Genomic DNA, 24,395 nt, shown 5'->3' on the forward strand with positions numbered 1-24,395 from the left:
TTCTGCTAAGGACGTTTCAGAATCGACAGGGGGTCTTTGGGAATGGTGAATGGTGATCTGCTGTGCAGTTCCACCGTTTGGCTCAGTCACATCAGCTGACCAACCAGCTCGGCAAGACCCTATGCGGATCTTCCTATTTCGATCTTCTCCGACTCCTGCCACTTTGGAATAGAAAGCGGGACGGGATCATCGGTTGCATTTTTCCTTCGCTTGCTTTTGTTGGGTTATACTGTATACATGCAGTAGAGAATGACAGGCCTTTCGAGGTGAAATGCCTAATGTACTGTACACCGACAGGAAGCAGCAAACATCAAACAAACTTCTTTCTGTGCTACTAGGCACGTTGTGCTGTTGTGCCCAGTTGTTCTTTTTTTTTTTTCTGCTAGTCAGCAAGACGGGTCTATCTTCTTCCCACTCGTATAATTATTAGACCTAGCACATTTGTTTCCTTTTCATCCAAATGGGCACTGACTCTGCCCGAGCTGCCATCCCAATTCATAACTCGTCGATAACAAACCCCTAGATCCATCGTCTCATTTCCGCACACGTCAGCCAGCCCTACTTACGACCCTACAGTACAACATTTGATCTATCACAGGCTCGCTCCCCCACATACTTTTTTATTGTCGGGACATTAGACTCCTCACTTCTCCGGGTCCGTGACAGGCTTGCAAATCGAGTTTAACTACCGCAAAAGCCCGTCATCACACAAAAACAAGACTGGGCAAAACAACAAACGACCAGGCCCCAAGCGACGGGATACTACTCTACCACCAATTCTTCCCTTTGTTTTCCTTCCTTAATTTTCTGTTTGTACTTTGTGGGGGATCCCTGGATGATGAAGACCGTCTCCCCTTGACGATGACGTTGTGGCTCTCGATTCCCTTGCCCAAGTTGCCTAATGCTGCCTGAATCACGCACATCCTGCCATTAGCAAACAAACCTTTCCCTTCCCTCACCGACTCAGTCTACTTTGCCCGGTTTCAATAATTTTTCTGGTATTGCCTAAGATTGGGATGCGCAGGCGGGACTGAGCACCTCTTGGTCTGACCTTTGACAGACAGATCCTTGTTTTCGTTCGACAGGTTCGACGTTCGTCTTCTGTTCCTTTATCAGCCCCTTCTCCCCCACCATTGCAACACAATCTTGGTCTTCTTTTGTCTTTCCATCCCACTCCAGGAAAGGCAACTCCTTCCAACAGTCTATGGTCTCCACTGAGGACCGACTGTTTGGGATCCTTGGACTCGCTTCCGGGACATAACCAAAAAGTCGTCAATTTGGGTCACATAGTTGTTCGACTTATTCCAAGCCAGAAGCTCCGAAAACAAGCCTGCAAAAATGCCTCCCACATTGGACCTCAGCGGCGCCACGCATTCAAAGATGATGGTGGTGCCGCCCAGGCTCAACTTGAGGAGAGCAGCGTCCTACCAAGGCGAAAAGGGTCCTCTGTCTTCCACCTCTTCGCGCTTCAGCTTCAACCACCTTGTCTTCGCCTCACCACCACCTTCACCGAGGTTACCTACTCTAGTCCCTCCGCGACCGAGGAAGACATCCAATCCGCCGAGGCCGAGTCGCGTATTTAAAACGCTGCTGTGCGTAGCAGTGGCCGTGGGTATGGTTTACCTTTCGATAACTGCCGTATGCGGCTCCAGAGTCACCATCCCGTGGCTGGAGCCCGAAGCAGAGCAGTTTGAAATGGTCGGCCAGACGGGGTTGCCAGATTTCCCCACGCCAATCGTTTTCAACGACAAGCGCGGGAAGCCGAAGTGGACCGTCTATATTCCGCTTGAGCAGTCATTCCCGCTATCTATGCAAGGCTACACCGACATGGTGTCGATGTGCCGTGGAGTTTCGATGCGTGTCAATGATTTGCACAACCCAGGACGGGCAGCGGAAACTTCGCATCATAACCCGTTGCGAGGGGTATCCGGAGATGCGCACTTTGTGGACGTCCGCGAGGCAGAGGCGTCTAAGCTACTTCCTGGTACTGCCGTCGGATATCAAAAGGCTGAAACGCCTGTCTGCGCGTCTAGTTTGACGTACGTGCTCGAGTCCACCGACGCGGGGATCGGCAAGTCTCTCATGATGATGTGGACTGCATATGGACTCGCACAGCGTCAAGGGCGCGCCTTTTTCGTTGATGACACCCGGTGGGCCTATGGCAAATACGCCGAGATTTTCAACAAAGCCCCGGAGCCCGGATGTCGTGCTCCAAGGAGACACGAAATCTTGCCGTGTCCTTACCAGGCGCGCCATCTCGTTGTCAACTTCGCCACGGTTGAGGGATATGTTTCAGCGTCCCTGGGTGGGGAACCATCCACGGGCCCTGTTGAGAAGATGTCCTCGGACCGACAGCGAGAGCGTTTCGATCTTGCGAGAGCCGGATACGAAGCACTATTCCACCTCAACTCACAGGATACCGAATATGTGAAGAAGCGCACGGCCGAGTTGCGCGGCAAGACTCGTGCACTGCCAGGCCAGCGCGATGGCCTCGTTGTTGGCTTGCATGTTCGACGCGGAGACAGACACCCTCTCGAGTACCAGTACCGCGACTCGTATCTCCCTTTCACGGCCTACTCGGAGATGGCGAAGAAGCTCTTGGCCAGCAATGAGAAGCAGTCAATCAAGATCCTGGCGTCGGACGACCCGATGGTCTATGAAAGCGACGACTTCTCCGACACGGTGCGTGCCCAGGAGCTCATCAAACTGGCGAGCAAAACCGCCATCCAGAAAGTGAACCCCAACAACAACAACCGAGGAGTCATGCACAAATTCGTCGACGACACCTTTGGTTGGGAGGGCGGTTTCTTCGCCGCCATGTTCTGGAACCTGGGCCTGTCGAGCACCAGCGCGGCGCACTCGTCGCACAAGCAGGCAGTCATGGCCGCCAAGGGCACCGCATCTCCGTCGGCCGACACGGCGCGGCTGAGAAGCTACATGGGCCGCGCCTACATGATGGACCTGGCCGTGCTCGCCGACGCCAGCGACGCCGTCGTGTGCACCGTCAGCGCCATGGGGTGTCGACTCCTGGGCGTCATGATGGGGTGGGAGAGGGCGTTTGAGAATGCCAAGTGGGTTAATATTGATGGTGATTATGGTTGGGGCGGTGGCACTTGGTGAACACCCATCTACACCAGGACAGAAGTTGCCACAAAGGCTCGAAGTAAGAGGGGAGATGGAAAAAAACATACATGATAAACAGAAATTAGCGTCTGAGCATTTTCCCATGGCATTTTGCCTTGGGACGGCGTTTGATCACATGGGATTTTGGGGGCATTTCTTTTGATACCACAACATCTACTGCCACGGTGTTAAGCATTCGTTTTTATAATGAAATTTCCTTGATTTATTTAACTATTTACTTGATTTGCATACAAAACAATCACCGGAAATTGGGTTTGACTGCCGTGTATCCTTCTTTCTACTTTGACTTGCAAAGGGCTGTGAATGGCAGATGTAGCCGAAGGGACTGATTCTCACAACAGACACAGAAAAAAGTCTACGTGATCGGGGTCACATATCGTATCTGAGCCTGTGATGGTTTATGGGAAATCATTTGATCTGGAGGTTAAACGCCATATATTGCATTGCTCACAACCACCATCGTACCGACATCAACCCGCCCACGATACCATACCACGAAACAAAACAGGGGAAAACGATGAACACATGGATTGTGGATGGTATATTACTTTTGACGCCGTATCAACACCGATGCGGAATGATTCAAAAAGGGTAAAGGACAAGAAGAAGAAAACAAAAGATGAAATAACGGTGACCAGACAGAGAAAGCAGCAGGAGCCAACTACACCAGAAACCAAGTCAAGAGCCGATCCGAAAGAAAAGACAGCTTGCCATGTACTCGCTCACCGAGGTGGCTCGGGCAACTCCTCCGACATGGGTTCCTCGGGAGCCCCCGGGGCCCTCTGGCCGTCGATCCAGTTGAAAAACAAGGGCACGTCCTTTACGATCTGATCGGGGATGGCGATGTCTTGGGCAAAACGCGGAAGAATACCCTTGGCATCCGACGCCGTGGCCATAATCCACTCAATCTTGCCAGCGTCCTCGTGGCCGGCTGGCAGGATGCGGATACGCTCGACGCTGGCGTAGGCACCGAGGGTGGCGCCGCGGTAAAGGGCCTGAGGGTCGAGCGAGTCCGGGTGATCGGCCATGGGTATGTTGACAACTAGGAACTCGTGGGCAGCTGTGGTGGCGTTTTCGTCATCGAGGACACTACACGTGATCTGCAGCACAAAGAAGACACGGTCTTGCAGGATGCAGGGGGCGACCTTGTGGCGCACCCCCTCGGTGGCGCAGGTAAAGTCGCCATAGCGCAAGCCGTCGACCGTGACGGGCTCCATGTCGCGCACGACCAGGTGCTCCTGGACAGTTTGGTGAGCTACCATGGTCGGGGTGAAGGCCTTTTCCGTTTCTGCATGGCGATCCTTGAGGCAGTCACGGAACTCGGCCCACGAGGCGGTGCCGCGGACGGTCGAGTCCTCGTGCACCGAGCGGCGACACACCCACGTCTCAGACTTGACGCCGCGGCGATCGACCGAGGGGTTTTCACGGTGGATGCGGTCCAAGACGGCCTTGGGAATGGAGCGGGTTGAGACGAAGACCGGGGCGTTGCTCCCGGCCGGCGTCTTGCGGGACTTTTGCTTGAACAGCGTCGGGGTCGTGGAATCCTTGGGCGCCGCCGTGTTGATGAAGCGGGCGGCCTCGGTCACGATGTGGCTGACCAGCGGGGGGACGTGCTGATCTGGGTGCTGCTCAAAGGCGATGCGGTCGGCAATGCCCCATAGGCGTACCTTTGGTCCCAGCTGGTCGTTGGACATGTCTGCGGTGTTGGAGCGGGATGAGAGGGGGTGTTTCTGCATTAAGCTTGAGTAATTCTGGAGATTGTATAGAGAGGTGTAATGTTGTTGTTTTGCGGGTATAAACAGTATGTGAGGAAGATATAGTCTGATGTGTCTAATTTGATTGACTGACTTGGGGGAAATGTCGTGATGTCGTGAGGATGTGGGTGCTCGGCCCAGAATGCTTGGATACCGAATTTAGGGGGACCTATAGTTGGGATATTTAAAAAGACAGCAGATGGGAGCAGGAATACCGAATGAGTGAGTCAATCGTGGGAAAGAAGCACTTTCTTCAAACAAGGGCAAAAAGACAAAAAGAGAGGAAGGAGGTCAAGGGAAAATGGCGCCAGAAAAGAGTCGGAACCCTTTGTGCATCGTCATTTACCCTCTCACCTGGGGAAGAAGCAACAAACAAAAGATTTGATGCCAGCAGGAACCCGTCTTTCGTGCCTGGTGAGAAGAAGAAGCAAACGCTGAACAGAGCATGGAAGTTTCAGGCAGAGCAACGTCGCAAGGGGGGGCCGAGCGGAGATGGCCTGAGGAAGATTGAATACGACATTTTGGGGTGTGACAATCTTGTTCACTGCAAAAAGGAATCATGCATGGAAGCAGCGCAGAGAAAATTCTTTGTTTTTATGATGGGAATTCCATTTCAGGTCTTATTGTATCTTCCGTGGAATTAGTCTGATGAATCGACTGCGTAAAACTGGTGTTATCTTTATATTTAGTTCTACTTCCTAAGTACCGGTAAGCGCAGCTGTAAAAAGGCGCTAACACCTTGGCACCGGTTCTTAGCTAGACTAGTCGGCTAGTTGGCTAGGTACTCCGTAGGTACGGATAGCTCAACTGCCAAATCAACAGGCATTAGGTCAGGGTTAGGGTCAAATGCATCATCCATCATCCATTGCCAGCTTGCCAACCAACTCAAGCTGACACGTGCTGAGCAAAGCTGAGACGCTAAAAAGTCCAAGGTGGCCCGAGCTTCCTCTCCACCGCGTTGGCTAATTGGTGGTGATAAGGCTCCACGTCATATAATAATGGAAATGTGTTGCCACAGCAGCTGCTGCCTTTCGAGGTCCATTTGATCCACAAAGTTTTTGATGACATTCTTACCCTTCACTTAAACGAGACAAGACGGGCCCTGCTAGCATCGAATCCAATACCACGGGCCGGTTAAAATTTTGATTTTTGGTTGCCCTCTCCGACGTGGCCTCAGGTTTTTCGCTTTTGTATTTCTTCTTTTTCCACTTGTGCTGCCTGCCCACTTGCTTCTCTGCGCGCTCGGGTAAGCCTGTGGTCCCGACACCAGCCGTTGATTTGGCGTCGATCTTGTTCAGCGGAACCAAAGAGGTGGTTTTTTCCCGTCTAGGCTAGGACTTGCTCTTTCCGTCTCGATCTCCTTGTCGAGAAAAAAAAAAGCCCGGGAAAACAAAATTTGATCACACCGCCTTCAGCATCCCCTCCACGAACGACATTGACGTTCGCCTCGCATCGTCACCATGTCAGACCCAGAAAGCGACTACCTCCAGCCGGGTTTCGACCCTCGTACCTTGACGATTCCCCGGCTGCGCTCGATCATGGTCACTTACAATATTCCTTTTCCCTCCAACGCAAAGAAGGGCGAGCTGATCGAGCTTTTCAACGACCATGTCGCCCCGCAGGCGCACAAGATCCTGGCCAAGCGCGAACGGGCAAAGCGTTCGAGCATGGGCATCACCGACGCCCAAATGATGCATTCTGCCTCGATGGAGGACATGGACGATTTTGATGAGGAGCCCCGCGCCCGCACCACGCGGTCGAGGTCGCCGAGGAAAATCTCCCGGGTTAAGCGCGAGTCGGAGGAACCGGAGCGTCTGATGCAGTCGGTTGAACGCCCTTTGAGTCCTCGCAAGCGGTCCGTGCGATCTGTCAGCCGTCAAGCGCCCTCAGACGCAGAGACTGACGGTGACAACCGTTTGGGGGTCCGCGCAACATCAAGACGGAGTGTTACACCGGCAGTTAAGCTCGAGGCACCTGTCGAGAGGAGGGAGAACGTGTTTGCCTCGCCTCGGCGCAGCGAATATAATATGCTTTCCGAGGAGGAAGAGGTTGAAGACGGGAACCCCTTCACCAGCGACAATCCGTTCCAGAGCGGTAGCTCCCCGCCAACTGTCAAGACGCCCAGCAATAGGCGTCGAACCACTGGTGGGTCGGAATTGTCCGTATCAAAAAACAAGTCTGCACAGAGGAGGCGCACCGATGGGCCCATTATCCAAGAGCCCACGTCACGCAAGATATCGAGGACTTATGAGATCCCTATGAGCGCGCTCAGGGGACCCAGAACACCAGAGCACCTGACGTCGGTCGAGCCCGGGGAAGAATTTACTCCCGATGAGCAGCTCGAATTGGCGCAGGAGGAAGCAGAGCACGGTGTAGTCGCCAGGCGGGAAGTTGAACCCCCGAAAAGTCGCAGCTGGGCGCCTTTTTGGGTTGTCATTTTCATGCTTTTGGGCGTCTATGGTGGCTGGTACAGACAAGAGAAGATCAAAGTCGGCTACTGCGGGCTTGGCCAACCGGCCACAGCGATCCTGCCCCCAGAAGTGCAAGAAAAACTGCCAGAATGGGCAGAGATACTTGTAGAGCCCCAATGCGAGGCTTGCCCTGCTCATGCATACTGTTATGAGGATTTCTCGGTCCGCTGTGAGGATGACTATCTGATGGTCCCCCACCCGCTCTCGCTCGGTGGTCTTATACCCCTTCCACCGACCTGTGAACCAGACGGAGAAAAGGTCAGACGAGTGAAGGCTGTGGCGGACAAGGCTGTGGAAGAACTCAGGGAGCGCCGCGCACAATACGAGTGTGGGACGACGGCTAAGACGGAGGAAGAGAAGCCTGCAACACCTTCAATAGAAGAGGAGGTTCTGAAGAATCTCCTAAGCGAAAAGAGGAGCAAGAAGATGGGGAAGCAGGAGTTTGATGACCTATGGGAGGCTGCCATCGGTGATATCAAGGACCGTGACGAGGTCGAGGAAGAGGAAGACAAGGTCTTGTGAGTTCAACCCATTTCCCTGACGGGCAGTGCCAATTTCTTTGTTTTCAAAAACCATTTGCTTCTGACACCGAAATAACTAACCAGCCCCGTATCTGGTCCCATCTTACCAGAGATTCCTCCGCCGTTTCGCATACCCGATTATCGTCCACCTCCCTTGCTCGACTTCCGCTCACCTGCTCGCTACGACGAACGTTCCGACTCGGACTGGAGCGATATAGACTCTATCTTTGCGCTGTAGTCGTCCTTGTTCTAGGTGGCTTCTGGGCCCGCTTCAAGTACCGGCGCCACGTGGCGACCAAGGCGCAGGTGCCTCGCCTTGTGGACATGGTCTTGGAGCGGCTGGCGGCCCAGAAGGAGCTCGCTTACGACACGGGCGAGGACGACCCATTCCTGTTCCTCCCCAACCTACGCGATGATGTGCTGCGTGAAAAGCACTCTCTAGCTGAGCGGGAGCGAATCTGGCAGCGCGTCCGCACCGTTGTTGAGCAGAACAGCAACGTCAGGCAGGGGCAGCGGGAGGGTCGCGATGGAGAGGTGGGCCGTGCATGGGAATGGATTGGGCCGACTGCGGGCGGTGGCGCCATTGGCAGTGCCAGTGGTGCACGCCGTCGCACGCTCGGCGGACGCGTCTCGTTCGGCCCCGGCTTGAGCGACAAAGAAGAGCACGATTCAAGTGCACTTGTCGAGAGCCCGGCGGACAGGACAGCGACGCACAAGAAGTGGAGGGAGGGCGGTGGTCGGCCGGCGTTTTGAACCACGACGGCCTGATGTGGAGTCCGGACTTAATGGATGGGATGGGGGGCTGTATGTGGGATGTGTTGGCGGGCGTCTGGGTTGGGTTGACTTTTTGCTTCGAGTGATGGGGATACCATTTCAGAGGCTGGATAATTTGTCATAGGAGCCTCTTTTTCTTTTGTCGGGGGGCTCGTATGTGTCTTTCTCTTTGTTGTTTATCAGTCTGTCTCATTACCCTGGAAGCGCCTTTTGTTTTTCCAGTCATGGCCTCAGTACTTGGCCTTCTCATATCATTCTCCTTTGTGTCGACATTTTTCTCTTGTGTAATCACATTTGATATTTGACCGAACTCGCTCTGCCAATGTTGCGTATTCACAATCTCAAAACGCTTGCTTACAATCGCTTGCCAGTATGGGTATTTTATTGTGTTGCGGGCCTTGCATGACTAGCCGTTTTTGACCACATGCAGCAACTGCAGCGTGTAAGTCGGGGCGTGGATAAGGGAACCTGCATAGCGCTCTCTGCATGGCGTTATGCAAACAGATTTGATCAATTTCAGTTTGATGTGTCTATTTTTATTAGACTAGTTATGTAGGTAGCTATGTAGAAAACATGAACATCATCCTTTTTTTTTTTTTTTTTCCTTTTTTTTTTTTCCAAAAGATTTCTCTCCAATGTTTTTTCGTGTTGGAATTTGCTTCCTACTTAAGCTGTCGTGAAAAGACGACGAGGTATTATAAAATCAAAATTTAAACAAGTCAAAATAAAAAGAAGAATAAAGACATGAGGGTATTGTTGTTATGCAAAGAGAAAAAAAAGGGCTAGCAGCCTTGATGGAAACGAGGGGTATGAAAGGGAAGCAGATGACACATAACAAATAATCAAGCAACAGCAGTGCAAGAACCGGAAACGAACCCATCAGTTCTTGGAATACTGAGGCGGCTGCACATCCGGCTGCGGTGCCGGTTGGATGTGATCTTGCCCTTGTTGTTGCGCGGGCTGCTGCTGTGTCTGGTTCTGCTGGACCGGAGCGGCCTGCTGCTGCTGGGCGACTGGGGCGCCACCGGCTCCCTTGGAGTTCTCGCTGCCGTAAACGGCCTGGGGGCCCATGTTGTACTGGCCGTTGGCGCCCTGGTGCGGCTGGGGCTGGATGACCTGAACCCCGCCGCTATAGGGGATGTGTGCGACGCGCTGGTTGCAGTTTGTGCAAAAGTGCGTCACGTCCTGGCACATTCCCGCCAGGCAGGGGACGCAGGCGGCGCAGATGCAGATGCAGCCGATGAGTACACCTAGGAGGCTATTTTTAGAGAAAAAAAGAGAAGTCGCCGTGTCAGTTTATGCGATTTCCAAGACAAGCTTTGGGTTTCCTTGGTTTTCAGAGGGGTTTGCTGAATCGTTTATCGAGTCGAAAAAAAAAAAAAAGACAAGCCAGATAACGGAAAATGGAAGCTAATCGAAAACACACGTACTATGTCATGCTGGAGTGCTCCTCGTTGACGCGCGTCATCACCCGCTGTTGGCAGAAGGGGCAGTCGATCACGGCGGGTGCTGGTCCTAGTGCCTGGAGGGGCGTGGCGCCGACGTGCTGGTGATGGTGCTGTGCTGCAGGGCCATATTGTTGTTGCTGCTGGCCCTGTTGAATCTGCTCGGCTTTCGTCTGGTATGCGGCTTGGGGTTGGGCGGGAGCCTGGTGAATCTGGTCTTGTTGAGGTTGGGCAGACATTATGGCTATTGGCTTTTTTTTTTTTTTTTTTTTTTTTTTTTTTTGTTTGTTTGTTTGCTTGCTTGCTTTGTTGGTCTCGTTTGGGCAAGGAGTTGTCGAGGATGTTTTGGAAGCAACTAGAGACCGCAATACACTGTGATTTTTTGGAGGGGGAACAATCAAGAAATTAAAGGATTGCTACGACACTGCGGCTGAGGGATACGGGGTAAACTGTGCTTGGAATGAAGACGAGGAATCCAAAATAAAAATAAAAATGCAAGCTGCACGAACTCAGCCTTACTTGTTACCGACCGTGGCGTCGACCGGCTAGCTGGCTCTACTTTTCCCAATTTCGATTGCACTGAGGGTCCAGTCTGGGGTGGCATGTTTTGCGGCACAGTCTTTTTTGGGTCTCCACGGGATGCCCTTGTTACCCCTGCGCCTTACCAGTAGACGCCAATGCTTAGAACCAGGTCTAGGTACAAAATTGAGAACAATCATGGCCGAACGGAGTTTGGGAGTCAATCCGACAAGACGATCTTGCCTCACGTCAGACCGTGCTAAACGTGCTCTGTTTGGCTAGAGGTAGTGTCGGGGGAAAATCCACTGGGTAAACACGAAGGGGGCGATGTCAGCTGAGATCAGGGATTGGACGCAAGGGGGGGGGGGCTTGGCCGAACGGGCCGTAAGGCGGTTTTTTGGGTGGTTTTTTTTTTTTTAGGCAACGGGATAATACCCTGTGGTCCGTTGTACCTAATTCTAATGTAGGTAGGTACTCTTTGGTAACACAGTGCTTTCGGTTGCATGCAGATGTGTTAAGTGTAGAGGTGGGCAAGGTGGGCTGGTGGGCAATGTGGGTTTGGGGTCTCATTTTTGTCTAATTGCCACATCTTGGCTCCCTAGAAGCGAGATCGTGCCTGTGGGCCTTTGACAGTGCCGTGTGGCGGCAGATTTCTTTAAATGGAAAGAACGTGGAGAGATAGAGAGGGAAAGTGTTGTGGCTGAGCTTAAATGCATTTATTTTGCCAGCAGGGATGTTTGTTCAATTGCTGTTGGACAATTAACAAAATCCGTAATTGAGGCAGCTTGGGCAGGTGCGGTCAAAGCCATGCACTGCCATGGGGTCTCAAAGACGGTGGTCCAATCAGACTGAATTTTTAATCTCATCTGATGTCAACTTTTCCAACCAATCCTCTTTGGACGACTCGTCTTTGGTTGAACTCTTGGTAAAAATTTTATGCATTCCATTCTACCAGTAGGCAGATATCTTGGGATGACTGTTCTAGTTTGGTGGCACTCAGGCCTACCTCCCCGTCACACCATTAAAATAGTCCAGGCAGCTCTGTAATGGCCCGATGACACTCCGCAGCATTTCCTCGCGCCAGCGATCCACAAGCCCGCTCCGATGGCCGACAAGACACCAGGTCACCGCCCGGGCGTAATCCTCACCCCTGTCCTCCGCCACATCCTTTAACCATTCGTACGCGGCCGTCACATCAAACAGGTCGCGCATCCGCTCCGTGTCCCCGCTCGGTAGGCTCTTCCTCAACTCCTGCGACTGCAGCGTCGTCCCGAAGCACAGCTCCAGGAGCGTGATGCCTAGCCGGGAGAGCGGTGCACTCACAACGTCGGGTTGTGATGTCTTGTTGCAGTCGGTGCGATCTTGTTTCGCTTCCGCCATTGTGCAGAATGTCCTCCTGATGTGCGGCTCGTCCAGCTTGCCAGGCAGGAACAGGACGGAGTCTTTGTCAAAGGCGTGGGGCTCGGTCATCCAGGGCGAGTCAACCAGCTGGACAAAGGATGATGCCAGGACCAGGGCAATCTTACAGCGGACTCGGAAGTTGGGAGGCTTCGAGGTTAGCATCTGTCCCAGGCTGACCGAGTCAGGACACATTGACAGGTCTTCCGCCATGGTGTAGACGTAGTACCTTCGTTCGTCGTTCGGCAGGCCCAGGTATCCCTTGCATAATGAGCTTTGTGAAGGGGGCTTCATCAGTGTGCAGAGCACTTTGATCGCCCCAGGAGGCAGAGTGGTTGGATCGCCACAGTTCTGAACAGTGAGGGTGACAGTTTGCGACGGTCTGCAGCATTTCAGCAACACTTCTCGGCTTCTGTGCCCTGGTGGGGGAAAATGGAGAGCTTACTGTGAGAATTGAACCATTCGCGGTGTGGTCGGTCTGCAGCGTCCCGCCGGAGACTTGGGCCGGAGAGCTGCCCTGATCGGGGTGGATTGAGATGACGCCTTGGCCGAGGGTATACTCACACAGCACTGCTCATCTTCACTTCCCTCGGTGATTCGAGTTCTCCAGACCCTCTGTCTATTTGATTCGCCAGGGTCTGTCTTGAAAAGAATTCAAAACTCAGGCTTGGTTTTGACAGCCTTTCTGTGCTGCAACATCAACTCGGCAGCATGTTGTGATTGGCATTGACATTGGCAGGTCGCTGCCAGAGCGTGGAAGAGGGCCGTGGCAGTCATCCAAAAGCTGCAGAGGGCCGTATCGACCCGATGTTTCTGGTGCCGCTGTACCAGCTCTGTGTCCTTTTCGCTAGATGTCAATAGCGCTAGGTATGAAGACGAGCGTAAGTCAGCATGGTAAGAGCTCAGCATAGGAGTGATGAATCGAGCTCTCACAGTCTAGTTTGGCGTGAAGTTCCGACAACTCATTGAACAACCGCTTCCTGTTGCTTTCGCCAGCCGCAAATCGGATTCTATAGTGCTGGAACGCCATGCTATCTTTGCTCATGGCATTCTTCAGTTGAGTCGGCTTCATTGTCACAACTTTCTTACGAGCATCTGGAGACTCAAACGAAAGCTCTTTGCCAATCTCCAAAAGAATATCTCGCATATCGACCAGCTATCCCAAATAGAGATCGCAGGAATCACCAAGCTGCCTCTCGAGCAGCTGAGTTACATCGTTTTGCTTCCAATCCTCGCCTCCAGGGTCGCTCAAGAGTATCTCAAGCCTGTCGTTCTCATCTTGAAATATAGGAAGCAAGAGCTGCCGCAGGTGCTTCTTGATACTGACTTGGTGGAATTGCAATTGCTTCTCGCAGCTTACATATTCCTTGCGGATGCTGATGAACGAATTGACCTTCTTAGCCGCCCTCTTGTACCCGTCGAGAGCCGAGAGGGCGATGGGAATGGCGCCGAGGACTGCGCCAGCCACCTCGAACCCAGACATGATGTCTTTGTGTTAGTAAGGCCCCTCTCTCTACCTACCCAGTCTTCGTCCAGACCAAAAGGTTTTCAGGATAGAGATAAGCTCGTAACTCCATGAGATGAACAGCATCTTGAAGCAAGGCTGAATATGGGGCGAGCGGGGATGGTGCGGGGGTTTATCCCGGTCAGGCTCTGTGTTACAAGCACAGATGGTCTAAGTGATATATACAACATCTTCATTTAGTGCAACATAGTCACCAGTCCGTATTCTGTCTGCCGATGTGTTTAAGAGTGGCTCTATCATGAGCTTACACTAGCTTCTCTGATGTTGGAGCGCGTTACAAGCAGCAATACTGACCAATATGTCTATCGATAACAGTGAAGACACAATCTCATGCCGAAGCCGCCAGGCTCGGCAGAGGCTCGCTGATATCATCAACTATCTCACTAACATCGAGGCCCAGCCCTCGAGTGCACAAGAGGTCAATATTTCGTCATCAAACGTGGAAGATGTTCTGGGAAAGTTCGATATGTGGGCAGGCAATCTTGGCGCCTTGCGATCTCCGGAAACCAAACTTTCTCTGGATCAACGTCTTGCTATCGACCCTGAAATCAGAGGCCAGATCTGTGTAGACTGGGACGAGCTCCTAGAAACACTCGACGAATGTAAGTACTACGCAGTTCTGTTTTTTTTTTTTTTTTTTTTTTTTTTTCGGGGACTAACCTGACGATTGGTAAAGTGACGTCTGCGCTTCAGGCGGGAGATTACGATAAGCAAGAGGATGATTTCAGTCAAGATTCCCATGATGAGGCGGAGGAGAGTGCCAGCGATGAAGAAAAGATCTGAGACAACATCTGCAAAGCATCTGATCCGGACGACCCAAACGGAGAAGAAGATCTGGAGGAATTGGATTCGGAAGACGCCATAAACGAGGCCAAAATTCTTCTGGATGTCATCAACGAGTACCTCAAATCTTTTTTCCGGGTTGGGATGCTCATTCGAAACACCGGCACTCGTAATCGTTTTGATCACGCTCTTCAAGTCTCGACTGATCGCTTTGCAGACTTTGCAGACATAGACTACCTAAGACACAAGTCACCCAAACTCAGTCGCGTCGGAGAGAAATGGCTTCTCAATCGGCTTGGGAACTCCAATACCAAAAGGAGACAGGTTTTGAAGTACTATCGGGACCACAAGAATAGACTGGCCGCCGACGGGGTCCACGACCAGGATCTTGCACCCACTTTACTCCGGTCAAGTAAAGCAACTACTTTTGTTCCCCAGCCAAGGCAGCAGCAGGATTTTGACGAGGATGACAATGACGACGACGTTATCTCTTTGGCTAGTGTCTCGACCATGAGCAGTGCCCTTGCAACACTTAGATTGCCGCGACTTTCTGAACTTTCGCCAGAGGGTGATCCATTCGAATGTCCAATCTGCTTCGTTTTGCAATCTTTCAAAAAAGAAAAATCTTGGAAGAGCCATGCATTCCGAGATCTCAAAGCCTACACCTGCACTGCAGGCCAGGAGTGCAAAGACCTGCTCTTTAGCGACCGGAATACTTGGTTCGAGCACGAGCTTCATTACCACCGCTCCTCCTACATGTGTTTGATATGCTCAGGAGTCTCGTTGCCAACGTATGAGGACCTTGAGAAGCACTTCCTCCAAATTCACCCAGATCTGCCCAGAGACCAGATCCTTGGCTTTATCGAGCAGGGCAGACAACCTCTCAAATACCACAATGCGCGGGAGTGTCCATTTTGTGACGATTGGGCAGAGCATATCCTAATCAAACAGGATCCTAAAGGAAAGGATATCCAGGGGCAAGAGGGCGAAGTCAGGGTCAGTGGAAGCCGTTTCAGGAGACATGTCGCCGCGCACCTGGAGCAGCTTGCCATATTTTCCATGCCTCGTGCGACAGAAGACCATAATATAGATGGCGAACAAGCTAGCGGAGCTGGCAGCCCCCGGTCAAGAATCGACGCTGGGCAGATGTCTCAAGTCGATTTGTCCGACACGGAGTCTCCGACAACAGCAGATGACAAAGACACATGGGGTGAAAGAATAGGTGGAGCTGACAGCTCCGGATCAATACGCGAAATCAGGCAAGGCTCTGAGTTCGATGGTTTAAATGAGTTAGATACGGAGCGTATACATAGGATAGCAGTTTGGCTTAAATCTCCCCCTGTCTTTGAACTAGATCGTTTATATAAGTTTGATAGCAGAACCAAACAACCCAACGATGGGTAGCGACAGATCAGGCGGGCATGATCGCTGTACCTACTTCTGCACCAATATGGACTGAGGGCGATCACCACTGGGGAATGGATTTTCCAACAAGTGTTGCAGGACCATATTAACTTCCTCCATGAGAAGCTGGAGCTGGGACTGGAGTAGGAATGAGGCTTATGTATTTCGTCTGATTCGTCGAGATTGGAAATATAAAATATCAGTTCATACTTAAGACAACCATGCAGATATTAGTACTTGTACAGACATAAAATTCTTTCCAAAATGGTAAGTTATGTAATGAACAGTAAACCTTCTCTCTCTCTCTCTCTCTCTCTCTCTCTCTCTCTCTCTCTCTCTCTCTTCTCAAAGTCCTCCTAGACACTAGGGTCAGCCTCAGCGCCGCCAACAACAGTGCGTTGATCCCGCTGTTTTCGGCGGCAGGGCTGCACTTCACAGGGCCTTTATGAGAGTCGCGTCAGCGGCCGTGATGAACATCCTGTATCAGCCTCGGGATCCACGTGAGCAAACCCGATAACCAGGGAATACTGCGCTGGGTACGGCCTTGAAATACTTGGGGGCTATGCAGAAGTCATCTTTGACGTAATATTGAGTGAGGAAGAGGTGTGGTCAGCCTTGGACCCAACAATAGTATGGTTGCCTTGCAGAAGAGGGTGGAGAAGAGTCTGGGCCTTCTGGACCATCCCGAGTACATGCAGTGGGAAGGCAGAGCGTGAATCGGAGGCGAATCCATAGCATGGTGCCGGTAATGCTACCAAGAGGACAGGGTCCGATGCAGGGTAAACGACATTCAATGCTTAATAGACGTCGAATAATTTTTGGGTCAACTTTTTACATAATTCTACTTAGCCGCGGTGGGGGAGTTCCACATGACCAATGAAGCAAAAGGGAACGCTATCATCTGCACGAGACGGTGGTCTATTTAAACTGATTGGTTGGGGGTTGGGGGATCAGGGAGCCTGGTAATATATTGGTGGTTGCTTTGTCTCAGTTTGCGCTTGTGCCGCGGAGATTGCCTATAAAGGCAGTGGTGCCGTACCCAGCAGGCATGAATTGAATATATAACGCCCCATCATTGTTATAGAATTACGTACACCGTAGAACAAAGTAGTATTACCACCCAATTTGATGAAGTCGGTTGAAGCCAACAGATGATGCCCCAGTTTGTGAAAAGTACGTGTCGGTCGACTGTGCTTGAGTGCTACCTACCATGTAGGTAACAAGGATTCTGGTTAGCCAACAGCAACTTTAGCATTTTTGGTAACTACCTTACCTGTTGTATGTACCAGAGTAGCTTGTACGCAAAACTGTTTTTAGACCCTTTGCGACACCGAAGCAAGCCACCCGCACACTAATCCCTGGATGGTACAGCGTGGGGTAAAAAAAAAAAAAAAAAAAAGGTCGACGACTGCGGTGGCTGGTTGGAGCCATGCGTCCCGTCTTTTCCCGTCGATCTGTCTCTGGGGTTTGAGGCAACAGTAGTCGACTGTTGGAAACCTACCACCAGAAAAGAAGGCAGCCCGCCGCTTGAAGCGTCGGGTAATTAATTACGTGGATTGAACGAGTCGGTTTAATTCTTGTTCCACATTGTCTATCTTCTTGCCATTACGTTCCTCTCTTTTTTGACTTTGTCTTTCTCTTTTTCTTTCTGCCGGTACTTCTCGGCTTCAATCCTTGTCCCGTGTACGTTCCTTCCTTCCTCTTCCTCAAAAGGCAGGCAAGTGTCTGTCATGTGCCCAATAGGTGAGAATCAGCTGCTCCGTAATCACCCGTTCTGCCGTGGGGAAACCCCCCAAATGTTATGCTGCCTGGTAACTCCCAGGTACCTGGAAGGCTTCTTTCGAAAATAAGGTACCTTAGGTAATTAACCGACCTAACGAATTGATGTAATTGTTCGGTAAAAAATCTTGGCTCGGGCTAGATCTAACTCAACCTTGAATGCCTTGCTAACCATAATCTCTTATTTCCAGTACTTCGTCCTACGAAATACATTGCAGGTACAGAACGGGAAAAAGTTCGGTCCAACTCAACCGACAAGTGACCCCCACCATCATCTTGGCAACAGCGGTATAAGCAAGTTGGTGGATCAAGATCCTTACCGCTGTACAGGCCCAAGGCTTCCAAGGACTGGGCTCCTACTCGCTGGATGCATTCATCCTTGTTTAATGTCCCCGCATCATCATTTTTGTTCTGGACGAACCCGATCACATGAAAATGCATAGCACATCATGTAGACTGTAGGCAAAGCTGTCGAAAATCAAAATTGCCATTATTTGTGTTCCTATTCATCAATTTTACATTGGACGAACCACTTTGTTGATATACCTCCCCTAAACATCGCATCGTTTTCTGCCAAAACACTTAGCGGAACATCCCGCTAATACAGACCACGAAAGAAAGAAGAAACAAAATAAAACACCCCTTCAAGGCTCCATCTGAATCGGACCGGTCTGATCCCCTTGTTTTTCTTCCCCCCCTCTACCTACCTTACTTGCAGACTACCACGCGCTACTCTCCAGACCTCCACCAGCCCCAGAGTGAACAGAGGCCAGACCATCGAGTTAGCAGCCGGCGCAAAAAAAAATTCTCAACGACTTGACCCGCTTACTTTATATTAGTCTAGTCAACGGGGAAACCTATCTTTTTTTGTTCCTTCGTGTTTCTGCGGAAATCGGAGTTTTTGATTGGGTCAGGTTACATTCTGTAGCAGGAAAGCTGGTAAAAGAGCTTGACGAGGCAAGCAGATGCCAGTCTCGGTGCGAGCGACGAGCATTGGTGATCCATTTCTGTCACCCCGCCCCACCAACCGTTTTACTGGGGTTTCCAGGCCCTTTTTTTTTTTTACTCCAAGAACTGAACTGATAACGGGGGAGAACTCTGGATCAAGCGACAAACTTGGATCTAGCCGATAAATCTGGATGACCACAAGAAAGTGTTAAGGGGGAAAAAAAAAAGGAAAGACAAAAAAATCCAGTCCTCTAAAATGTTGAGGCATGGTTAACCCATCGCATGCATTTGACGTCCTATACGACCGGCAGGACAATCAAAGTCAATTGCGCGCAATTGGAACAAGAAAAATACCCAAGAGACATACTGCGACCCAAAAGCCGGGGGTTTTATTTTGCCAAAGCAACCAACCAGCCAACCACCCCTCCAAATCCCTGACTCGAAGCGAGGTTCAGGTCGGTGTGCGAAGCGCCTGCTACGCCATCCCGACCTTGAAATAGCGAAAACCGCCGACAGAGAAAAAAAAAACCAAAAAACCGAGAGGCGCCCGGCGCTCCGCCTGCGCAAACGTATGATTCCGTTACAGGCAAAAGCAAAGCGAAAACACCACCTAAAGCCATGGCAATGATGGGATCTTCGGCCTGGAACGGGCAGCACAGCGCCGTCGATGACGATTTCCAGCAGTATCTCGAGATGAATGGCATGGAAGGTCTAGCCGACGGGTTGAATTTTGATTTTCAGGATTTTGCTGCCGACTTTCAGAGCGCGGGGAACAATGGCGGCGCAATTCTCCAGTCGCAACAGGCCCAGGGGCGCCAGCTCCAGCACCAGCAGCAGATGGACACACCCATGACCGGCACCGAGATGCCTGGGCTCATGGCTTCAAATCAGGAGCTGTCGCAGCTGCCGCAGTCGGCTATGCACTCTCATCTCGCTCAATTGCCCTCGGTGGCAGCTTCCGGCCCTCCTCACACGACAGCTCCTGGCCTGGTCATTGTTCCCAATGCCGGCATGGTGCCGCCGCCGACGACGCAACCACCGCCAACTCCGAGCGAGGCCATTAATGATATCGATGCCAAGATACAATTCTTGCAGCATCAGAGGATGCAACAGCAACAACGCCAACTCGAGGAGCAGCAAGTCGCATTCTTTGCGCAACAGAGCCGCCTGATACCTCCCACACCGCAAAGCCTCGAACTTCAAGCTGGAAGTCGCTATTACGTTGCTCCCGATCAGACACCACAACAGGGCATATACGACAGGTATCAACGGCTGGCTGATCAACAGGACGTAAGTCTTTTGTTTTCAAGTGACTTGATTCCTACTTTGTGGTCGGTAGAATGCTCCTCGCACTCTGTGGCTTGCTAACACAGACTCTTGTGCAGATGTCATTTACGCCTCTTGTCTCGCCGGCCGTGACACCGCTAGAAACACACTTCTCGATGGATTCGCAATTCACTATCCCGGGGGCATACTTTAGCCCTCTTGCATCACCAGCACTTCATGCGCAGCAAGAAAACTCGCAAGCCGTTTATGATAGCGTCAGCTCCGGCAAAAACAGCTCGCCGGCTGCCGACATGGACCTTCCAACACCAACAGCTACCAAGGTAACCCCATTATCATTATCAAATGAAGCGGCAAAGAAATCGGTTCCTAGGAAAAGCACCGCTTCAAAGGTCAGGGGCAAGGGGGGTGTTCGACAGTCACCCATCTCCAAGCCGCTGAAGAAAAAGTCCCAGACGACGCCCAACATGAATTCACAGGCTTTGAGTGAGCTCGCAGAATCGTTACAGCACAGCCAGGATTCACAAAACCACCTATTACCGCCACCCGCGCCGCAAGGACACGGCGGGTCGCCCGTCGGCCTCACGGATTCAGAAAACGGATCTGTTTCTCCAGAGACCTTATCCGAGATGCCACCTCCGCCCGTGCCGAAGCAACGCTCGGTTCGCCCTTCGTCTCACGCCGAGCCGCAAGGAACCGTCGCAAATCCCATGTTGCAGACCTTGCAGGGCAAGATGTCGCCGGCAACGCCAGCGTCGCTGATGAAACTTACATCACCCAGCAACAGCATGGGTGCTACGCCAACGAGCCACGCCACTGTTTCCCACGAGGCAATCGAGAACTTTGAACTTCCGGAATCCGTCAACTTCCAGCAGCAGCACAGCCAAACCCCTCAAACGATTACGAAGAGCCCGGCACAGTCTCCATTCCTAGGTCCCTCTGCGACTTCATCGACAACCCCATCATTGCAGCCATTGCCAAATTCAGGTTTCATCAAGCCCAGGACAGCAGCTTCGGCAACACAGAGTCCGTTATTGACTAGTCAGCAGCAAGGAGGGGGAAGCTCTTCGGTCATGGGCACACCGGTTTTGGCAGCAGCAGTCCGGAAGACACCACAGATGGGGCCACGAAATAGCAAAAAGCGACCCAGCGTCAGTTCTTCACACGTGTCACCAGCGCTGCGGCCGCGGATATCGCCGAGCATCAAGCCATTATTACCCGGTGGTAGTAGCGGGGCCGAAGATGTTGCGTCGCAGTTGCTCAGGTCTAAATCAAACTACCAAAACATTCTGGAGGGCAATAGCGTGCCGGGCGTATCGTATCCGAGCGAGCTGTCGACAAACCTAACGTCAAAACGAACCTCGCACAAGATAGCCGAGCAAGGCAGACGGAACAGGATTAACTCGGCGCTGCAGGAGATAGCGACGCTGTTGCCACCGGCAGTATCTGCCAAAGTGGACGATGACGGAGACGGTGATGGTGACGGTGGCAAGAAGGGCGATAAGCAAGCCGGGGGAGGGCCGAACAGCAAAGCCAGCACAGTGGAGATGGCGATCGAGTACATCAAGATGCTCAAGAAGGAGGTTGCCGAGGCCAACAAGAGAGCTGATGAGGCGGAGAGGAAATTAAAGCTACAGTCCGGCCAAACGAACGACGAAGAGCCGGCAGCAGCTCCGACAGTTGCGACAAGTGGTGACGCAAAGGAGAATGAGGTCGAGATGAGGAATGCGGTCGATGAAGGGAAGCAAGACAACGCAGTGGAGGCATCGTAGGATTGTTGGTGCGGTCATGTTTGGACAGGGAATTTTATTTTTGCATTAGTTCAGAAGCGTCTTCATTTTTGTTAGAGCGGCAGCATCACTGGCGTTTGGTGCTCCGACTATAGGTGTTAGCGAGGGATGAGGTAATGTTTCGGGAGCGTATATTTCAGTATGGCGCTCGTGGTAGGGACTAAGATTTGTTTCTCTGCTTGTTTGTAATACTATGCATATTGAGCATTTGTACATGGGTTGGGCTCACTGCTGTTTGTTTTCATTTTCATCCATTTGTTTTCTGTCTGGGATATCTATCTAGCTTGGGTTTGGGTTTCCTTTAGCTTTCACATGTCTGCGATATCATATACCTACTTACCTACCTACCATATACCAACTAAGCAGAATAAATAGCAAACAGTAACGCGTCACAAAGATTGGATGCGCATGTACGACCAAACTTTGGGGAATTATCAAGAGAGCAACGTGGCACAGTCGCAATCTAGGTTCCCGTTTTCCGACTTTTGTGCTGAACATTTTACTTATCCCGAATGGTCCCATATTCAACCAACTGATCTTTTCTTTGGTAGTGTTGCTGAATGAGCCGAGGCAGTTTAAATAGAACATGCACCTCAGCAATCAATCTTTGCTGTACCTTTCTTTGGATTGACTTGGGCAAAGGATTCCGGGACCTGATTAACAAAAAGTTATCTTGGGATAAAATCAGCCAACCACACAGATAAACCGTCTCTTTTTTTTTTTATTCTTTTTATTGGTGGTGTCCACGCGTCCCCCGTTCATTGCCTGACCGGGATGTGGTAGAGGTAGCTCCAATGTCGCCACCACACCAATTTTAAACTATCGTACGACGTACCTTGTTGTAACTTGACTTCCATGCCAGCTGAGACTTTTGCCTCTTTTGTTTAGTCTTTTTTACAATCCATGGGATTCTAGACTATTCCTTTTCAAACTGGGATCGTGATTGAATACTGCGGAACAAAGTCAGCAGGCAGCTGTTAAAGGCACTTCCAATAGTCAATTTGCTCATAAACCTATATTAGTGGCGAATATGCGCAAACCAAACATACCCTGCCTTGCCTGCCAAAAAAGTAGTGACTGGCCAGCCTGAGGCAACCTTTCAGACGAAAACAACTTGTTTTTTTTTTGGCCATTGTTTGCTTATCATTGGAGGGAGTCCACGTACACCCAACAGTGATCCTGCGGGGAAGGTCTACGTATACCCGGTCCCTTGGATAGGTCGAGTCACTTGCCGGGTGCGGTGGTTGCGTGGTCCCTCGCCTCAGCTTTGCTGGGGTATATAGCTAGCTTATTTTTTTTTTTGTCTTTCCTTTCTGTTACCATCAGGCTCATAAACCACACAACACCAAGAGAAAAAAAAACTGTTACAGTTTAAACACTTTCTCCAAAATCAAGCATCAAAAACAATAACATCAACAACACATACCATAAAATACAACAATAGAACTTGCAACCATGGCATCCAACCCGAATCCGCCCCCTCAGCCCCCTCCGCACTACACGCCAGGTTCCATGAACTTTTGGGACTTTGTCAACGGATTCAACCCCGCCCACCAGCAGCCCGGCATGGGCACCGACCACGCACCTCCTCCTCCTCCTCCCCCTCCCCCCTTCCCGTTCCCCTTCCACGCCGGTCCCCACGGCCCGGGACCGTGGTGGATGCCTTTCGGCCCCCCGAACCCCTGGGCCCCGGGCGGAGGTGAGGGAGGCCCGCCCCGCCGCCATGGGAGACGCCACTGCGGCCGCCGCCGGTGCCACGGCGAGTGCGACCAGTCGGCTTCCTCGTCGCCGTCCTCTTCCGACGACGAAGGTGGTGCCGCCGCTGCTGGCCCATCGACCGAGGGCAACAAAGAAGCCAACACGACCGGCGCCGAGGGCGAGAAGGATGCGTCGCCCGAGACGGGTGAGAGGGGTGGTGGACGCCGTCGCCACCATCGCCACCACGGTCCGCCACCGCCCCCCGGAGGTGGTCCTCACCACCACTACCACCACCACCACCGTCGCCGCCCGGGCCCCAGGCCTGGCTTCAACGGCGAGCCTTGGATGGCCACGCTGGCGTCGCACCCGCTCGCCCAGCAGCTGCGGAACTACATAGCATCGACCGTCGCCGCCCCGGGCGGGATGGGTGACGCCCGTGCGGGTGCCACCGCCGCCGCCGCTGCTGGTGCTACTGCGGGTGACGCTACCGGGCAAGAAACCGGGACGCAGGAGACTGCTGCCGCGGCAGCAACCGGCGAGAATAACAACAACAACAACGACGACGACGGCGTCGACACGTTTTCTCCCCCGGTCGACATCTTCGAGGTGCGCGGGTCGGGCGACCCCAACACGGCGACGGCGAGCGCCTGGGTGGTGCACGTGGCCGTGCCGGGGGTCAAGAAGGAGGACGTCGGCGTGTCGTGGGAGGCGGAGCGCGGCGTGCTCAACATCTCGGGCGTCGTGTACCGGCCCGGCGACGAGGATTTCCAGCGTGGGCTGGTGAGCGCCGAGCGCAGGGTCGGGTTGTTCACGCGCGACGTGAAGCTGCCGCCTCAGAACCGGAGGGAGGGAGCTGGTGGTGCCGGAACCAAGGAGGAGATTGACGGCGATGGCATCACGGCCAGGCTGGAGGACGGCGTGCTGGTGGTCACGGTCCCGAGCCACGAGAGAGAGTGGACCGAGGTCAGGAAGGTTGATATCATGTAGGAAATGAAGGAGAACTGGGCTCACGAGGCACATTCCACGTGGTGAGGCTGCTGGATTTGATGGATCTTTGCGTTGCATTCATTGCCTTGGTATCAAAGAATAAAACAAAAAAGGTAAAAAAGAAAAAAAAAAAAAAAAAAAAAAAAAACCGAAAGGCCAAGAAGTACTGGA

The 24,395-nt window shown here is 52.1% G+C and overlaps 9 protein-coding genes across 9 annotated transcripts; 6 read left to right on the forward strand and 3 right to left on the reverse strand.

Annotated features, from left to right (window-relative positions):
* Positions 1-1,338: 1,338 nt before the first annotated feature.
* PgNI_04955 (uncharacterized protein) lies at positions 1,339-3,120 on the forward strand (the record flags this gene model as incomplete). The annotated part of the gene is made up of 1 exon (XM_031124996.1): positions 1,339-3,120. One exon carries the CDS (start codon positions 1,339-1,341, stop codon positions 3,118-3,120), a length of 1,782 nt encoding a protein of 593 aa, XP_030983690.1.
* Positions 3,121-3,866: 746 nt separating this feature from the next.
* PgNI_04956 (uncharacterized protein) lies at positions 3,867-4,838 on the reverse strand (the record flags this gene model as incomplete). Its single annotated transcript, XM_031124997.1, has 1 exon — positions 3,867-4,838. The coding sequence occupies one exon, from the start codon at positions 4,836-4,838 to the stop codon at positions 3,867-3,869; it is 972 nt and encodes a 323-aa protein (XP_030983693.1).
* A 1,405-nt stretch (positions 4,839-6,243) lies between these two features.
* Positions 6,244-9,129, forward strand: PgNI_04957 (uncharacterized protein). Its single transcript, XM_031124998.1, has 2 exons — positions 6,244-7,887; positions 8,001-9,129. Exons 1-2 carry the CDS (start codon positions 6,359-6,361, stop codon positions 8,641-8,643), a joined length of 2,172 nt encoding a protein of 723 aa, XP_030983692.1. The 5' UTR covers positions 6,244-6,358; the 3' UTR covers positions 8,644-9,129.
* Positions 9,130-9,169: 40 nt separating this feature from the next.
* Positions 9,170-10,939, reverse strand: PgNI_04958 (uncharacterized protein). Its single transcript, XM_031124999.1, has 2 exons — positions 10,095-10,939; positions 9,170-9,922 (listed from the first exon to the last, which is right to left on the reverse strand). The coding sequence occupies exons 1-2, from the start codon at positions 10,346-10,348 to the stop codon at positions 9,544-9,546; spliced, it is 633 nt and encodes a 210-aa protein (XP_030983689.1). The 5' UTR covers positions 10,349-10,939; the 3' UTR covers positions 9,170-9,543.
* Positions 10,940-11,630: 691 nt separating this feature from the next.
* PgNI_04959 (uncharacterized protein) lies at positions 11,631-13,509 on the reverse strand (the record flags this gene model as incomplete). The annotated part of the gene is made up of 5 exons (XM_031125000.1): positions 11,631-12,408; positions 12,472-12,664; positions 12,758-12,889; positions 12,960-13,121; positions 13,212-13,509. 5 exons carry the CDS (start codon positions 13,507-13,509, stop codon positions 11,631-11,633), a joined length of 1,563 nt encoding a protein of 520 aa, XP_030983688.1.
* Positions 13,510-13,707: 198 nt separating this feature from the next.
* PgNI_04960 (uncharacterized protein) lies at positions 13,708-15,837 on the forward strand. Its single transcript, XM_031125001.1, has 2 exons — positions 13,708-14,153; positions 14,228-15,837. The coding sequence occupies exons 1-2, from the start codon at positions 13,850-13,852 to the stop codon at positions 14,332-14,334; spliced, it is 411 nt and encodes a 136-aa protein (XP_030984943.1). The 5' UTR covers positions 13,708-13,849; the 3' UTR covers positions 14,335-15,837.
* A 122-nt stretch (positions 15,838-15,959) lies between these two features.
* On the forward strand, positions 15,960-16,454 carry PgNI_04961 (uncharacterized protein; the record flags this gene model as incomplete). The annotated part of the gene is made up of 3 exons (XM_031125002.1): positions 15,960-15,971; positions 16,106-16,238; positions 16,336-16,454. The coding sequence occupies 3 exons, from the start codon at positions 15,960-15,962 to the stop codon at positions 16,452-16,454; spliced, it is 264 nt and encodes an 87-aa protein (XP_030984944.1).
* Positions 16,455-17,989: 1,535 nt separating this feature from the next.
* PgNI_04962 (uncharacterized protein) lies at positions 17,990-22,095 on the forward strand. Its single transcript, XM_031125003.1, has 2 exons — positions 17,990-19,755; positions 19,851-22,095. Exons 1-2 carry the CDS (start codon positions 19,084-19,086, stop codon positions 21,519-21,521), a joined length of 2,343 nt encoding a protein of 780 aa, XP_030984945.1. The 5' UTR covers positions 17,990-19,083; the 3' UTR covers positions 21,522-22,095.
* Positions 22,096-22,994: 899 nt separating this feature from the next.
* On the forward strand, positions 22,995-24,224 carry PgNI_04963 (uncharacterized protein; the record flags this gene model as incomplete). The annotated part of the gene is made up of 1 exon (XM_031125004.1): positions 22,995-24,224. One exon carries the CDS (start codon positions 22,995-22,997, stop codon positions 24,222-24,224), a length of 1,230 nt encoding a protein of 409 aa, XP_030984946.1.
* Between the last annotated feature and the right edge of the window lie 171 nt (positions 24,225-24,395).

This window comes from Pyricularia grisea, assembly GCF_004355905.1.
Source record: "Pyricularia grisea strain NI907 chromosome Unknown Pyricularia_grisea_NI907_Scaffold_2, whole genome shotgun sequence".
Classification (NCBI taxonomy): Eukaryota; Fungi; Ascomycota; class Sordariomycetes; order Magnaporthales; family Pyriculariaceae; genus Pyricularia; species Pyricularia grisea.

Bases quoted from the DNA above. Each gene is read 5' to 3' on its own strand.
- PgNI_04962 (XM_031125003.1), top strand. From the start codon at position 19,084: ATGGCAATGATGGGATCTTCGGCCTGGAACGGGCAGCACAGCGCCGTC. The intron at 19,756-19,850 runs GTAAGTCTTTTG...ACTCTTGTGCAG, and splicing joins GGCTGGCTGATCAACAGGAC to ATGTCATTTACGCCTCTTGT.
- PgNI_04957 (XM_031124998.1), top strand. From the start codon at position 6,359: ATGTCAGACCCAGAAAGCGACTACCTCCAGCCGGGTTTCGACCCTCGT. The intron at 7,888-8,000 runs GTGAGTTCAACC...CCATCTTACCAG, and splicing joins GAAGAGGAAGACAAGGTCTT to AGATTCCTCCGCCGTTTCGC.
- PgNI_04960 (XM_031125001.1), top strand. From the start codon at position 13,850: ATGTCTATCGATAACAGTGAAGACACAATCTCATGCCGAAGCCGCCAG. The intron at 14,154-14,227 runs GTAAGTACTACG...CGATTGGTAAAG, and splicing joins CCTAGAAACACTCGACGAAT to TGACGTCTGCGCTTCAGGCG.
- PgNI_04958 (XM_031124999.1), bottom strand. From the start codon at position 10,348: ATGTCTGCCCAACCTCAACAAGACCAGATTCACCAGGCTCCCGCCCAA. The intron at 9,923-10,094 runs GTACGTGTGTTT...CTCTAAAAATAG, and splicing joins GAGCACTCCAGCATGACATA to CCTCCTAGGTGTACTCATCG.